This window comes from Sinohyriopsis cumingii, chromosome 6 (assembly GCF_028554795.1).
Source record: "Sinohyriopsis cumingii isolate HCF-2022 chromosome 6, ASM2855479v2, whole genome shotgun sequence".
Taxonomy (NCBI): Eukaryota; Metazoa; Mollusca; class Bivalvia; order Unionida; family Unionidae; genus Sinohyriopsis; species Sinohyriopsis cumingii.
Window position 1 is genome coordinate 120,217,214 of NC_142966.1, and position 17,184 is coordinate 120,234,397.

The following is a 17,184-nucleotide window of genomic DNA, read 5'->3' on the forward strand; positions in this document are numbered from 1 at the left end:
AGGACTGTTCCTAGACCAGTACGTTCAAGGGATCTTTATCTGAAATTCATTCAGAACATTCAATTCTTTTGGACCTGAGGACTTTTTAGGATTTTTTGGATTCAATTCATACAATTCTTTGTTCCTCTTAAATTTGCATTTTATAACTTTGATAATTATTTGTAAAGTTTTACAAAACTTGTTGGCTATGCATCTTTCTATTATTTAGCTTATGACCATTGAGTCATCACACTTACTACATACATAAACTTCTCACAAATACAGTCCCCCTCTGGAAAGGCCACAAGTCTTATATGGCCACTGTCTCAGTGCAGAAGGGTTGGCTGCGTAAGAGAATACCACTCAGGTTAAAAGATTAGAGTATAACTAATTATTGCTGTAAAAATAATGGCTTTGTCCAGTAACTGGCTAGAGATGGCATCAAGCTATACTACAACAGCAGCCATAACCTTGCATACATCTTGTGAATCAACTGTATACAGAAACATATAGCCATGATATGAGGCTTTTTCTCACTGTATGTACCCTCAAAAGGAAAAGACTGGCTCATGTCATTTTAGCTACCAAATATATTATTTCTTATCATTTTTATAAAAAGTCACCATGGTGATTTGGGAACATAAAGCATTGTTTTATTCTCAAGACTGATGTGTTGCTGCATCTAGACAATGAAGACAAAAGGCGCATAGCTGCCAACCTTCCAGGCTCACAATTAGTGAAAATAGGGATACATAGTCGTGAATTTGGACATGAATTCGTGAAAAATACCATGACAATAACTCCATCCAATCCGACCGTCAATACTATACTATATCAAGTTCGCAAAAAAAAAAAAATGAAACACTACATATATGCAGAAGTATTTATTTATCAAGACATGATACTGTGGCAGACTTGAACTTCCTCAACTGCTTGATCGTAAATTTGTATTCTAAACAGTTCCGACTTCTTGCCTGCTAGTAAATCTTGGGGACTAAAATTGCTGACAAATTTTCTGCAGCTAAGGAGGCCCTAAAGTCTGTCTTATTTTTCCTCACTAAAGAAAATACTCTTTCGCTGTCACTGTTGCTGTGAGGAATGCATAGGAGCTGCAGCATTTTTGGTTCTTCCACAGGAAAATTTGGAAGCGATTTTCGAGTCCGGGAACATTTGTCAGAACAAATGTTTAGCATGGTCTCCAGCTGAAAAAGGTAGATTGTGTTCGACAAGAAAACTCATAAATAATGCTTCAGCGCTGGTAGCCTGCAGGTCTTCCGCCAATGGTTTAAAATATTCCAGAGCTGAAATCTGCAAATTCTTAATTTTCCCAACTTCTACGTGTTTTTTGCAGCTGACATTCTTCCTCACATCGTCTCTGCGATGGCACACCGAGTGCAAAAAGCGTGAATGAATATCAATGTTTAATGGCAGAATGCACGGCCAATTTTTGATATATTCCAAATTAAACTTCACTTTTTGAGTAATACATTTATTTTTCCTTGGTGGTGAAGACATTTTCAAGATCTTACATGCATGCTGAACAGTAACGCAAATCAGTGTTTTGACGCATGCGTGGAGCAAATTTCCGGTTAGGCCCCAGTTTCTCTCAAAAGCATTTGTAAAACTACTCTTATACATATAGATTAAAATAGGCTAAGATACTTGCTACCGGGCCAAATGTACTGATCGGTTGTAAATCTATTAATATCGTAACCAGCAGTACCGGACCGTTTCGGCAACTGCGAATATCACGATTAGCGCTTAACGGGAAATCGTTTTTTTTATTAATGATTTAAAATAATTGAGGATTGGACATTTCATGAATTTTTGGCTTACAGCGTGAATCTGTGAATCGCTGAAAAAGTCGTGCAATTCACACCAAATTCGTGAGGGTTGGCAGCTATGAAGGTGGAATGAAATTTGGTTTCTGAGAATATTTTTATAACTCTAAGTGTTAGAACATGCAACAGAAAGAAGCAATAACAAAAAACCAATTTATGTAAAATAATGTTATTTATTTCTCTACAAGACAAACTGAAGATTCAATAAACAATTAAAGTATTGTGAATTAAATCCTAAATAATTCTCAAACGACCAATAACAAGTCAAAAACTATACAATGTTCTAAATGAATTAAAATGGTCTTGAATGTTCAGATGTAACACAATTTAATCCATAAGGTCCTTAATTGAATTCACATTATTTCCAAAGAAATGTTTTAATACAAAGTCAGTGAGCACTTTAGTAATGAATATTTTTAAATAACACAAAATTTTGATCCTGGATTCCCAGAGACTGATATAGAACAGGGATGAATTATGTTTATCAAATTCCTATTTGTATATATTTTTGCTGACCTAAAATGTAACAGAATGTAAAGATTTCCAATGGAAACACCTAGTCTAACTGTAAACTTAAAACTCTTGCTATGTACACACTTTGTTTACAACTTACAATCATGGACTAAAGATACCTATGTAGACACACATTATAAATCAAATATACATAAGATCACAATTCGTCAAGGTCAAAATTTAACAGGGCGAAGATGGAAAAATATACCCCCAAATATTGTAATGCATTTTATTCTTTTTTCAATGTACTTGATAAAATATGGCATTGGTTTCATATAATTAGAACCTATATAGCGAACAAAATATCAATATATACATGTGCATGTATTAGCATGTGAATTACAAAATTAACTATGGTAATATTTATTTATCCTATGTATAAATTGCACTATAGCAGTTTTGGTTAAGTATGAAATATACACAGCTATGTACCAAAATGAACGAAAACAAAACACAGAATTAAACCATTCAGAAAGAAAATTAACTAATTTTGAGACAAAACATAGTATGCAAAGAAATTCTACTGCATTCCTGGAAACAGAGCAAAGAAACTCAGTAAAACTGAGTTTTTGCATCTGAATTTATTACAGAATAAAAATATTGAGAAAAAAAGGAAAAGTTCTGTTGCCTTTCCAGATCTGATCTCTTCTGCTTGTTCTCCAATTGTAATGCTAGTAAATTTGACAATCTGGATGAAATTTTATTAGTCTGTGACACTCTTATAAGTCATACAATTACCCACATGTCATACACTTACATATGAGGTAAAATGAATATTTTAGTACAAAATTATGATGCAAAGTAAAACTAAAAGCCATACTTTATTTTTTTTTCTAAACTTTCTTTCAATGCAATTTACCAGATGGCAAATCAATTGAGAAAAAAGTAACCAATTCAGGTAATGCTTTTTGTTCTGTCTCTTGCAGCAAAATGAGATGCAATAGATTAAAGGTTATTTCCTAAGCATGATTAGCTGAGTAATTTACCTGCCTAAATCTGCCACATCAATCAGTTACTTTCTGCCACCTTCAGTATGACCACTGGGGGTTTACTCCCAAACCCCCATTTCTTTATGATCTTTACATGTTGCTTGCAGTTGTATATAATGCCAGAGATTAAAAGTACTTATGTCATTTTGGTTACTCATGGAAATGTGTTACTCACCAAGATTATCAAAGGCATCTTGTTACAAGGATCATTTAATTTGTACCCTAATTTATTCATTCCACAAAGACATTATTATCCAAAGCAATTGGACATAGTTATCTTAGAACTAATCCATTTGGATCTACTTGAGATGGGGTGGGAAGGGTAGAGATTGCTACCTATTTAAATGGATTCCACAAACTGAAAACATCATACAGGAAGCTAAGGTTCAAGTAGGATGCACTAACCCTTTCAACACTATGAACCGGTTTACTGGTCCTGGGGAAGTAAGTCCCCAAACACTATGGACCGCTTTACTGGTCTGGGGCAGTGTTCTTCTCTAACGTTATAGTACAGTCTATACAAATTTTGGGGTACCTCTAATAACTTCCTACTTGTAATGTAGATATTATATTTGGATTATCTCATGAGTTTAGCTTGTATACAACTATAAATATCGAACAAAGTAGGCACTTTTAACGACTCTTCCGAATGGTGAAATTTTTATCCAAAATGGCGGAGTTCAAAGAAAGATCACATGAGAGTAAAGTGTCAGATTTAGAATTATCAGAGGATTTCGACCAAGTTGGATGAAAATGAGAGAAGGCACCTGGAGAGGCAATGGAATGCGCTTGTGGGTGACAGTGATGATGATGAAGAGGACTTTGAAGGTTTTGAACTAGAGGAAGTGTACGCTCATGATTTTGTTTGGTTGAAGTTGGAAAACCAAAAAGATTTGTTTCAGTTTTCTGAGAGAGTTGGAACCACCCGAGTGTTAGATGGCTCCAAAAGAGCTTTGGAATATTTTCAAATATTCTATTCAGATGAAGTTTTTGGAAACATTGTCTGTCTGTTATTAGTTTTATTTTAGTTGATGATAAAAAGAAAAACAGCTTTGTGAAATTTATTGTTTTACTCCCAATTAACTTTAACTAGAATCTGACAAGCTTCTACCTGTTAAATACCTGAAAGAAAGACTTGTGTTGCTACTGGAATTATTCATGAAATCATCTCGGGTCAACTGAAAAAGTTTTGGGAACTTTCTAAGTTTTCTAAGAGGTAAGTTGATAATTACTTGTATTTTACCTGTTGTGTTACCTGTTTGCACCTGTATTTTAACAGTTGTAAGTTAATTAGCCATAAAATTTGATTTTTAACTTTGATTTTTACACCTAATCCAGCCAGATATCTTTAAAATTGGCAAAGTTAAGTTATTTCAAAATCTACAAGTCATTGCTTTACAACACCAAAGTTACTTAGTGTTGAGGACTCTATGCTCCCAAAGTTACATGGTTATGAAAGGATTAATGACAAAAATTAAAGCATGTTACCCTTGCCCCAGGAAAATTTAAGTACAACAGCCATTACTGTACATACCTCCTTTTCCTGCACAGTATCTGATGTCTTGCCTACAGGCTCTGTAACTGGGATGACAGACACCTGAATAGGGGCAATAATTTCATTCAGCGGAACAACTGGGGGTACACTTGTCTGGGCAAACTCCACAATGTAATTCTTGCTTTCTAGAGCTTCAAACAACAATTCCACAAAATCTTTTGTTTCTGTAAATGCAAAAAAAATTGGGGCCAACCATACAATCTTGTAACACAAATCTGTTTTCTTACACTTAAGATAAATATAATAGTTTTACTATTAATCTACTACAATATAAACAACAATTTGATATAAGCAAAATAAATTAAAAAAAGGAAGAATATTTATTTAGAATATTATAAAAAGAAGTGATATTAACAAATCTTTTCTTAAGCTATACAAGTATAAAGCAACTGTGAGAGCTGCCAGCATCTCCAGGACCTACAAATGAAAGTCTAAAGTGCAGGGCTCCAAGTAGGACTAATTTATTTGTCACATAGTGGCTACCAACTTAAAAACAAAATCGCCATTTGCATATGTTTGGTCACCATATTACGCTACCTTAAATGTAGCTTGAAAACTCAGCATTGATTCTTACATAGGATGCATGAGAAGTGTCCTTCCTCGTAGTTTTTTTTATAGTACTATGGATGATAGGTAAACTGTAAGCAATGATACAAGCCCCTGAGTTCGATATCAGTGAGCTTGAGCCTTGTCTTGTTGGGGTTTTTTGTGCAAACCAGTGACTGTTCTGCAAAATTTACTTGCCATTTAAACCTTTTGGTCAAAATTTTGAGTGATTTACTCAAAACGTGTGGCCCCTGAAATGTCCAATATTTTATGACTGTGCAACCTGTTGACCATCAATTATTAGCCATAGCTTCTCAGTTGTATAAAACTCTGAACAATGAATAGTTTTCTACTCAGCTGTAACACTGAACAACGAATGTTTTTCCACTCAGTTGTATAAAACTCTGAACAATGGATATTTTTCCAATCAGGTTAAACAAGAAAAAAGCCTTACTGGTTAAAGAAATTATATGCTTGAACAGAAATTAAAAATGATCAAATTCAAAAACATTAAAGCAATCAAAAATTACAGTCAAATAGTTTGCTCACTTTAGGCTGCACCATTACACCACCGAGCCTGACCATTCATGTTTGGTACAACAAAGTTGCCTCCATTGTACCTAGAAAGAATATAAAAGAGATCCCCAAAAATAGAAATAAAAGGCTGTTATAAATGATTTTAAACTGAACTGAGTGCATCCCAATCTGATTAATCGAAAGAGTGCTCCCTGCCAAGATGCACAAAACAATCAATTGTTTCAAAGCAGCTTGAAAAATGATAAAATGTCCAAAATAAATTGTTGAAGTCAATGGTTACTCAGACATGAAGAATTCAAACCCATGTACAGAAGACATATGGCAAATGAAGCTGAAAATGATACTTTTTAATTTATCATTACTAGCCATTATGTTCCACAATGACATAGATCAAATTGGATCAATATGGATCAATCACCTTTGCTACCAAAAAAGCAAATAAACAAGAAAAGTCTGGATATTTGCAAATTCTTTTTATTCCTGCAATGGACAACGCAAGATCTGTTTAGTAAACTTTTAGCAGTTTACCATAATTTTATGCTCACTACCAGAATCTCTTTTCTGATCTGGACCCAAATTTTTTTAAAAATTCATTTCATTGAGCATGAGGGTCCAGGATCTCAGTTTTAAAGGTCTAATAAGTGCTCTGAAATTACAAAGGACAGAAGGAATGGTTTTCTAATAAAATGATTCAAGAACAGTTTCAACCTTCAACTTTCTTCACAATCATATAAATTCTTATTCAATCCCAAAAGTTTATTTAAAAACGAAAACATTTTGTTTGCACTCTCTATGATAAGCAGAATGGATACTATTCAAAGTGAACAAATCTTAATGTTCCGACTTCATCATTTTAATGCTGTGCATTGTTGGGGTGATAATGTTTTAGATCCGCCAAACTGAATTTTTCACTGAATTGCAGTCATGAATTAATAGGTCTTTGCGCAAAAAATGGACAATTTAATGCTGTATTTTTTAACATAAAGCTGGATATGGATTATGTCATGTATATTTAATTTGTATTATTTGTTGGCTTTTGTTTTTGATTATATGTTATATACAATGGTATATAAATATGTGACCTTGTCTGACCCCAGAAACTTCTAAAGGGAAGTTTCAATTAGGTGACAGTATTTCCAATCAAGTAGATGGGTTAACAAGATTCATATAGCACACAGAACTACATAACATTGTAAAATGTCCAACAGTTTTTCAACTGATCATAAATTATTTCACATGAGACAATAATTATTATACACTGATAAAAGAAGATAAAAAAGGTAGTAAGAAAACAAAGTTTCTATTGAAGTGACTTCCCTGGAATAATAATAATCTAAGCTGGGCTACAAAAAAAATTGCATTTTTTTTAATGGTATTCATGAGCTATTTTTTAAATCAGTTGTACATTGTGATACTTATCCCAAAATATAAACACTCACTACTCTGCAAGAAAACATCGAGCTGATCCATACAAAACTCTCTTAGCTCAGGAAGTGGTTTGTCTTTCTTGACCAAGGCAACAACATATTTAGCCAGGGCTGCTGGGTCTGCTTCGCAGCTGCAAGAAATCAAACATGACAATCATTTATTTACAAATAAAAAAATAATATAAAGGAAAAGTTATTAAATAGTAATTCAATTACTGAATGAAAACTAAGTATTAGTGTTTTTATGGCTGGTAGGGTAGTTACATTTAAATGTGTGTGTGATTTGGATTCTTAACACAGCTTTAACAATTTTTCAGTCATACCACTATGATGACTGCACTGTGGTAGTTTATAGTGATGTCGAGCACCGAGGCAACATGCCACAGACATGTAGCATCATGTCACAGCCAGTCACATTATCCTGACACCAGGCCAACCAGTCCTAACATTAACCTCTTAATGCTGAGCACCAAGTGAGGAAGCTGCAATACCACTTTTATAAGTCTTTGGTATGAATTGGACAGGGTTCGAACCCATGACCTCCTGCATCCGAGTCGGATGCTCTATCCACTAGTCTGTGTAAAAGGTTCTCTAGCTCTGGAAAAGTGACAACATATACATAAAGTTAAATTTAACAAAATATCTATGCAACTGGAATTGCTTCCAACAATGAATAAATGCTGTTAGCTACAGTGCAAGAGTAAATTCAAGTATGGTGAATCAAGAATAACACCCAAGTATTCATACTAATCCCCAGCTGTGGATATGACCTAAATAACAATATTATGTCTAACAAACCAAATCAAAATGTCTGGATTCCAAAAAGCCCATTCACACTTTACAATCCAAATCAGTATAATGAACTTGTAGCTATGCATATTCCCTGACAGTAATCATGATTTAGAAATCTTCTGTTACCATCCAGTTGCTTGCCCACAAGATCCTCAAATACAAATCTGACATGAAACAAAATATCTGAATTTATGGACATGGCTTGTAGCAAATGAACATTTGCCAGCAACTGAGAAGTGTTACAGTCTTAAATTTAACACTTAAGATTTCTAGTGCCACCATCAGGGTTCTAAACTCAACAAAAAAAATGATATAAGTTAATGGGAATTTTGATGGTTCCTCAGTTTTCCGCCAAATACTCAATGAAATATTTGACACATGGATCTTTTTTCGGCTGTACCCTTGTTCCAAATGAGTTAATTCCAGGCTTACTGAATAGACAGCCCTCAATGCTAAAGAAGCATATGATCTATATAATTGGCTGATAAAAAATGTGATTTTGATTCTGATTAGCTTGGACACAAATTGAGAGCAAAGAGGTCCATGATCATTGACAGAATGTATAAAAGTTTGCAATCTTCAACAAGAACACTGTTTGTTTCCAAAGTAGTGTACAAGGAGGACAATCTAATTACTCAAATGTAAAATATATACAAAGTTTAATCCTACAATATCATATATTAATGAGGGTAACAAGTTGTTCTCACGACTTCTCTTATATATTTTTAAATTCCTAGTGGCTGTAAAATATATTAACAGAAAATAATAAAAGGAAAGTCGGTTGGTTTAATTCAGCTTCATTTGCAAATATCTTTCATTTGATGTCACTAAACCACTTGTGTGTTCAAGACTGGACCATTTTAACTCAAATCTGTCTGGTTCATCTCAATATCTACTCCAGAAACTTCAAAACACATCGGCTCAGATCATACTTAGAGTACCACGATCAGAGCACACCTCCCCGCTGCTCTGTACCCTACACTGGCTATCCATTCGATCCAGAATCAAACACAAAATTTCTTCTCTATGCTACGTTTCACTGACGGACTCCAGTCAAAACATACCTATCCAACCTCACCCATGTGTACACACCAGCAAGATACTTACACTCCTCTTTAGACAATCATATACTCATTATTCCCACTATGAAAACAAAGTCATATGGACGTTCTTTTGCATACCAAGGCCCAGCAACGTGGAATGAATTGCCCACTGAACTTAGGCACAAAGATACTCTGATCCCATTTCAAGAGTGCTCTTAAAACTCACTTATTTCGACTCCATGAACAAACTTAAAGACCTAATAATGTTTCCTACCTTAAATATTTTCAGCATGTTTTTTATGTTTTCTAATTTCATGGTGTTTGTTTTTGTTAATCATATCATTAGATATGTTTTTATGTAATAGGTGTTGTCTAATCTTGTAAAGCGCTTAAAGCTTCTGAAAATTAGGCGCTATACAAAGTCCTTATTTTATCAATATTATTAATGCATCATATTTTGTAGCAGGTTGGGAGTCCCCAGAATTAATCCGGTCTACCATTTTTCCACTTACACTGGCGTTAGCGTCTTGGTAAGCCACTTCTTCAAAGCTTCAAAATTCTCAATAATCATTTTGTCATAAAATGTTGTTCATATATCGACGTCGGCCAGTGTTATTGCATACTGTTATCGATCCCTGCAGTGTTTCTTGCATGGAAACTGTTGCTTATACATTATTACACATTACAAATTATTCAATCACGATGTGCTTATGTTGGAATTGAAAATACATATACAGCTAAGCATCTAAATTGTCGCAGTCTTTCCAAACTTTCACTTCTTTATCATAATACATATGTGTTATAACTGGGCTAAATATGGACGTCAATTCTCGAATTTATGTCACGTGGGTTCTCTGCCTGCGGTGTACAACTTCGAACTAATTTGAATAAAGTAAAATCTAGTTATGCATGTTATGAAATAATATCATATAACAATCAAATCCATGGTATTCCTAATTAAAATTTTATTCTCCATAATTGTCATCTAGCCCAAAAACAAAAGGAAATAAATAGTAATCTCGCGAGATTACAATGAGATTATCAAGCACGTGTATATTTTGGTAGTAAAAACACTGCAGCCGACGGTAATTTTTTACCCTCTGTCTGCATAAAAAAACATGCCTCCCAGATCGAGAGCTATTCGACCAGAATGGAACGAATGTTTGATTTGTAAACGTATAATTCATGGGAAGGATTTATTACAACACAAGGAAGTATGCTGCGATATTTCTACTGCAACACATGGATTCGTCCTGAACAATGTTTTGCATGGAGTTGTCTCCCTTGTAAATGACCTAGGTGAAACACAATTACTTTGGTTGACGTTTACTTTATAACGGCTATTAGTAATGTGGAAAAAAAAATCATTTATAAGAAATAAAATTCCACACCCTTTTGTCTACAGACGTTGATGAAATGTACATCAGTATGGAGTCTGTATGTAGGGAAAACGAAATACCACCGATAACTCGGTCAAAATTTGGACACGTGTAATAACGTCAAAATAATAGTTTTACAATTATTGTGTCAAAATGTGACACCATACCCACCGTTTGTTTATTCGTAGAGACATAAAAACCAAATTTGTCATTCAGATTTTTATGTTTGTAAAATTATATATATTTTTTAATTTAGACCAAATATAGATTTTTTTTAAATATTATAATTATAGTAATTGTTTAAAGGCATTTTTTTGGGGGGGGGGGGGCAAATGAGTTAGTCACACAAAATTGTGGTATGAAGAGATAACCACATGAATGTTGCTTCCATAGACTTTTATGGAAGGAACATTTAATGTACGGAAACTGGTCAAACAATGAGAAAATATTTGACCTTCATTGTTTCAAAAGTCGCAGTATTAATACTTAACAATGCATGAAAAAAAGCAAGAAAATGGTATTCAAGACATGGAAACCTTTTGCTATGGTTTTCTCTTTAACACTGTTCGTCTGGGGGGGGGGCCCCGAGTGGTCTAAAGTGCTCTCCGTTACGGATCACTGCCATCTCACCTCTGCATGGGTTCGAGTCTAGGAATCGGTCAATGTGGGTATGTGAGAAAGCTTGCCAGTAGCTTCTCGTGGGTCGGTGGTTCTTCCTATGGTTTTTCCGGGTTCTTCCTCCACCATTAATACTGGCCACCATGCATAGCCTATCATGTGCTGAAAAATGGCGTTAAACCCAACAACAACAACATGTATGACAGCACGTGTTTGTATGGGAAAAATAGGTATTATGTATGAATTGAAATAAAAGACATGACATACCATACAGATGATGAATATGAAGTTACATAATTGCCTCCAATTTATTGGACTTGTGTGTTGTGTTTTTTTCCTTGCTGGTGTTTTCCAAGGCATTGTGTATAAATGACAACATAATTGTGTGTCTGTTTATATTGTTGTACAACATCTTCCCAACCACAGATACCTTCCCTCTAACATCATAGCGTGATAAAAACCAGCATAAGCAGGATCACCCCATTTGCTGGACTGTCTAAATTTGTAAAAGTATGTTATCATTGAATTTGCTGTTAAGCATTTTTTGAGGAAATTTATACAATAATTTTAAATGGAATTTTATGGACAGGGTGCGAAGTAAAGTGAATAAATGCCATTTAAAGTTATGTGCAATCAAATTCTCCAGAATGACACCCATAGCTGCAAAAAGTGACTTAGAGTGCATATATGAGCTATGTGACTTGTACTATACATAATGACACTGCCACATTTCAGAGCATAAAACAAATGTACTATAATCCATTTAGTGGCAAGAGAAATTTAAGTTTCTTTTTTTTAATCATTTTTTAAATCTTTTTTATATATAAAACTTAAATACATTGAACACGAGCAGATCTTTCTGCATATACTGTTAACAAATAAAATAGCTTTATCAGTCTGAAACAACCTTGACAGTAGTTTCTCAAAAAAGGAGTTTCATGAGCAATTATTTTATGATGAAAACATCACTATTTATATTTTTAATAATCTGTTTTGCTGAAAATATATGAGCTAAGATGGGCAATTTGATATTGCATTTTACACACAACTGATCACAGCATTTAGATAATATCATGCTATTGCATTGTAATTATCGTGTTGCATGAAGACTAAGCATGAGCAACAAGTGTTAGACATTGGGCCATGCATAAGGTATAACGGTTCCAATCGCAAGTCCAGGTGGTTGGAGCTTAAGGTGTAGGGAACATTGCATTCAGAAATAAAGAGCAACACTAGCTGTGACTGGTGCATTATGTAAGAGTTCTACTTTCTGTTAAGCCTCTTGGCAACATGTGAGATGATGTTAATTCATATCTAGATCATATTTTGTATTTTTTATGATTTTTAAAAAAATGTGGTACACATTTCTGAAACTCTGTTGTGACTAGATAACTCTTACCCCTGTCTAGTTCCAGCCGAGTTTTCTCTCTTAAATGCAATGGAGTACCAGGTTTTGTCTATATCAAATAGACAATCTAGCATTGTTTCACAAAACATTAGCATTGAGGTATATGGAAAAACAATTGGTACCGTGATACCATATAAAGCATGTTGCAAACATCATGATACCATATATGTAATGGGTGCTGCCATATTGGTCTTCAAGTCAACACAGTCCCTTGACTGACATATTACACGCATACCTATAACCAAATGACTATCAAAGAGTTGTGGTCAGTATTGATAATCGCAAAGAAAATTACAATACATTCCTGAAATATATACCAGGTTTCTCTACAAACTTTCGGGATGATGAGTCCTGGACTTGAACAGATGCATTGCAAACATGATTTTGGGGATTCAGTAAAAAAGAAAAGCATGGGGTTATTAGAGAACTGTCTTCTGAACAGCATCAAAATACAATATCATAAACAGTTTTATATGAAAAGCACAAATATATATGTATACACATAACAAAAAGAACTAAATAGTTTGTGAGTTAAATGAATTGTTTTGTCATCCTAATGAAATTTTGCACAGCCAAAGGATATTGACATTGTTATTTTCTTTAGGGAGCATAGGGTTGAATTGTGAGAATGAAAGGGAGTGTGTACAAGACATGATCTCTATGATATTTCGGACAGTCCCTCGCTTTTAGAAGGAAAGTCAAAAAGTATATTATGACCTATTTTAATAAATATCATGATTGATTTCTTAACCATTTATTATATCCCACTGAAATTTTGAAAAGAAAATATTTGTCAGTAAGTAGAATGCTGTTTGAAACATTAAGTATGAAATTTTATAAATATAATTTACCCTTTCAACTATTCTGAAAAGATAAATAAACCACAGCAAAAAGGTTAGTGCTAGGACTGATCGGCCTAGTGTCAGGATAATGTGACTGGGTTGAACATGATGCTACATGTCTGCAGTATGATGCCTCATGCTAGACATCACTATAAACTGTCACACTGCATACATCGTAGCAATACAACTGAATTTTTTTAAAGCTACATTAAAAATCCAAACCACACGCACTCTTCCCAATTTTTGTTTGATTCACGTTTATATTTTGAGAACATAGCATTTTGTTGACAATATATATAGTTATTCTAATAGAAGCTCCATTTCTAATAATCACCTCCTCCCAATAAAATAAAAAAAATTTCCTAAATTATCAAGAATTATACAGCCATATATATCCAATATGATATGTCCAAATAATTTAAATAGTACACAAGTAATACTGTAGCATGAGTAATACATTAACTGTTTGACAAATCAAAGCAGCTGAATTAACAAATGTTTTCAGTCAAACAGTAATGCATGGTATTCAACACCACCCACTTTGGAAATTGCACAACCCCTGGGGCATTATTGGAATAACTGCAGGAACCATGTTTGTACTACATACATAGATACATACATACATACATACTTTCTGGAATTTACATTTTAAGCTCATTGTGTTTCTGTAGCCTAAGACGTAAGAGTAGAATCTTTACAGCAGTCTTGCCCATAACCCACTGTATTCTGTGGACATAATCTTTTGTTTCACAGGATAAACTGGCCTGGTAGTTAGTTCAAACAGTGTATGTGTTTATGTATATTAAATAAATGGCTATTTACAGTACTTTACATGAAATTTACAAGTTGAAACAAAATAGTACAGTACAGGTGTATATTAATTTACTCTAATTAGTAACGGTAACTTATTTATAATGTTAAAAGAAATAGACATGCTTTAACTTTGATAATCTTTACCAGGCCTCTACACCTTGAGAACATTTACATCACATTTATATTTTGATACAAAAATGATAGTGAGTATGATTAGACATGTAGTATTTACTTACATGGTAACAAGTCAACTTATTCACAAGTCAGTTTTAAGAAATTAAAGGACGGTCTAGTTTAACTTGAGAAACAGAGATTTCAATATCAGAAGGATTCAAGACAGGCAAATTTGATAACAGGCTGTCTTCTGTGAAGTTCATAAGAAGGCAGGTGGATTAAGTTTGGTGAAAGGTAACAATTTTAAATATGAAGACAGAATTAGTTAACTACATCTAATTCCACATTTAGCCTTCCAAGAAGTAAGGGGATTGTGATCACTGAATACAAGAATTGGAGAAGGAGCTGAACTAATATACACTTCAAAATGTTGCGAAGTTGGTATCAAAGCCAAACATTCCTTCTCCCTTGTGGAATAATGTTTCTGGTGCTAATATAGTGTTTTAGAAAAATGGCACACTGAATGATCCAAACCATTTTTATCTTCATGAATCATTACTCCACCAACCCTTACATCACTTGCAATAAGATACATTTTAAATAATTGGCTGAAATTTTGGTGCTGAAAAAATTGGTGCACCCTAAGTGTGGCTGTTAATGTGTAAAAAGAATCCTGATTCTGTCAGACCAATGAAACTTGCATACTCACCAGATTTGTCAGAGGTTCGACAATTATGGAAGAATTTGAGCAAGCTTGCTAACATTACCCAGCCTTCCTAAAAATAGCATCAGTTGCATTTTACTAATAGACACTGGGAATTCTAAGATAGCCATGTCAGGTTTAATTTGACCTTACCTAAATTGATCATCAGATTTGGATCACTTAGTCAATCAAAGAATATCGGAAGGGTTTCCAGGTGATCTTCCCAGGTATTGTTATAGTTGATGTTATCTATGTACATACCATACTTATCTAAACCAGATGGTGACATGTTCATTAGACTTTTGAATGTTGCCAGAGAATTTGTCATTCCAAATGACATCACTTTGTATTAATAAAGCCCACCTGGAGTTGTAAATGGCCTGAGTGAAATTTGCCATTATCCTTTTAAATTGTCAATCTTGGTGACATATATTGCATTTCCAGTTGTTTTAATATAGTCAGCTATTTTTGGTACTGGAAATTTATCCATTTTGGTAACACTGTTGACTTTATTTAGTCAATGTATTATCTGGTTTAGGCACAATAATACTCCAGTTACTTATACATGGTTCTTCAAAATCATTCTCCAGCAAATATTGAATTTTTTTCTTTAAATATTTCTGCTTGAGAGGATTCAGTTATTTTCAGAGTGATTGGCTCTGGAAATCTTGTGGATATGCACATTATTGTTGGCAAGTATTGGTCGCCCAACTTGGTCTTAGGTAAGGAACCGGTGAAGATGAACTTGAGCTATCTTCTCATTGAGTTTTTCTACCAGTTGACAAGTGTGGCAAGATGTACAGTTTTAGAAACATCACTGTTAGTTTCAGACAATAAAAATGATTAAAAATCTTTTGATAAGTTTTATTGACTCCTTAATGGGCTAGACTAAGAATTTTCTTTCAATATGACCATGGAACAATAATTTGATAGTTATCTCAATAACTTGGTTGTCATCTCAGGTGGTCTCCATTTTCTCTTATGGACTGCATTTTTGATCAAGTAACAAACTGGGATTTGTTTGACCTTTGTTTCACTAATAACCCTCAGAAATAAACAGGATTTCTCTGAATCTTTTTCCTGTTCGACGACGAGTGATTGTAATTCGTGACCCTGATTACAATAGAGAGAATGAGTAGTAGAACAATATCACTATGATCAGTACATTTTATTTAATCAATGCCATGAGATAAAGTGACCTCACAAAAATACTAACCTATAAATGTGTCATTTATGGAATAATTTTTGGATCAGCATCATTCTCAAGAGCTCGTTTTGCCATAGGTCTTGTAACTGCACAAGCAGGAGACAAATCAGGGATTTTAATTTCAATAGAATCAACTTTATGATCCCAGCAAGGCTTTTCAGTTACTAGTAATTTAACCATGACCTTATCTATAATGAGGCCATTTCTAGTAATAAATTAATACCTTCTTTAGATAAAGAAATTACTGCTCCAGCAGTTACCAGTCTGGAAACTAATTTGATGCCAAATTTACACAGTGGAAGGGAACATTAAGAAAGCCACACTCTACTACTTAAAAAAGCATTAGACTTCTCAAAGATAAAGTACCTGATAACAACAGACTCAGAAGTTCCTCTGACTCATACTATTATAATAGGGATATATGCTAAGTAGAATCACCAGTAAGTGGTATAGAACCTTCTGACATGAATGGCTCATAAGTCTCCAAAATGTGATCAGACTGGGGATTTTTTTGACCCAATAAATGTATTGCTTTCGATATAAGACCATGGCTTTGACCTCTTTGAAATAAGAGCATTTGGAGTTGCAATTAGAAATGATGTGCTCTTTCCTTTTCACTTTAAGAGCACATTAGGAAAAGATGAGGACTTTTTATTAGTCTGATCAGATGGGTTTTTTCTAAACATTTCATATGGGGCATCATTTTTTTTAACAAGAAGCTCTTGAGAGGAAGATTAATGGAAACTTTATGGGAATAATCATCAGCTGACCAAGCAGTATTTTCTGAAGTTTCCACTTTATTTATTTCTTGATATCACTATGGATACAATTCTTGAACTTTTATTTTAATGTGAGCTGTCAAAAAGTTGTTATTTTTC

At 33.9% G+C, this 17,184-nt stretch overlaps 2 protein-coding genes across 2 annotated transcripts in view; one reads left to right on the forward strand and one right to left on the reverse strand.

Annotated features, from left to right (window-relative positions):
• LOC149797840 (RNA-binding protein 26-like) overlaps window positions 1-10,045 on the reverse strand; it is a 107,710-nt gene extending 97,665 nt beyond the window's left edge. The window contains exons 1-3 of the mRNA XM_089962855.1: window positions 9,735-10,045; window positions 7,400-7,518; window positions 4,857-5,041 (exon numbers count right to left, since the gene is read on the reverse strand). Of these exons, the coding sequence (XP_089818981.1) occupies window positions 4,857-5,041; window positions 7,400-7,518; window positions 9,735-9,793 (363 nt within the window). The 5' untranslated portion in view covers window positions 9,794-10,045. The remainder of the gene's footprint in view (window positions 1-4,856; window positions 5,042-7,399; window positions 7,519-9,734) is intronic.
• A 227-nt stretch (window positions 10,046-10,272) lies between these two features.
• The window catches only part of LOC149797841 (ATPase family gene 2 protein homolog A-like), a 62,909-nt gene continuing 55,997 nt past the window's right edge, over window positions 10,273-17,184 (forward strand). The window contains exon 1 of the mRNA XM_089962857.1: window positions 10,273-10,521. Within this exon, the coding sequence (XP_089818983.1) occupies window positions 10,341-10,521 (181 nt within the window). The 5' untranslated portion in view covers window positions 10,273-10,340. The remainder of the gene's footprint in view (window positions 10,522-17,184) is intronic.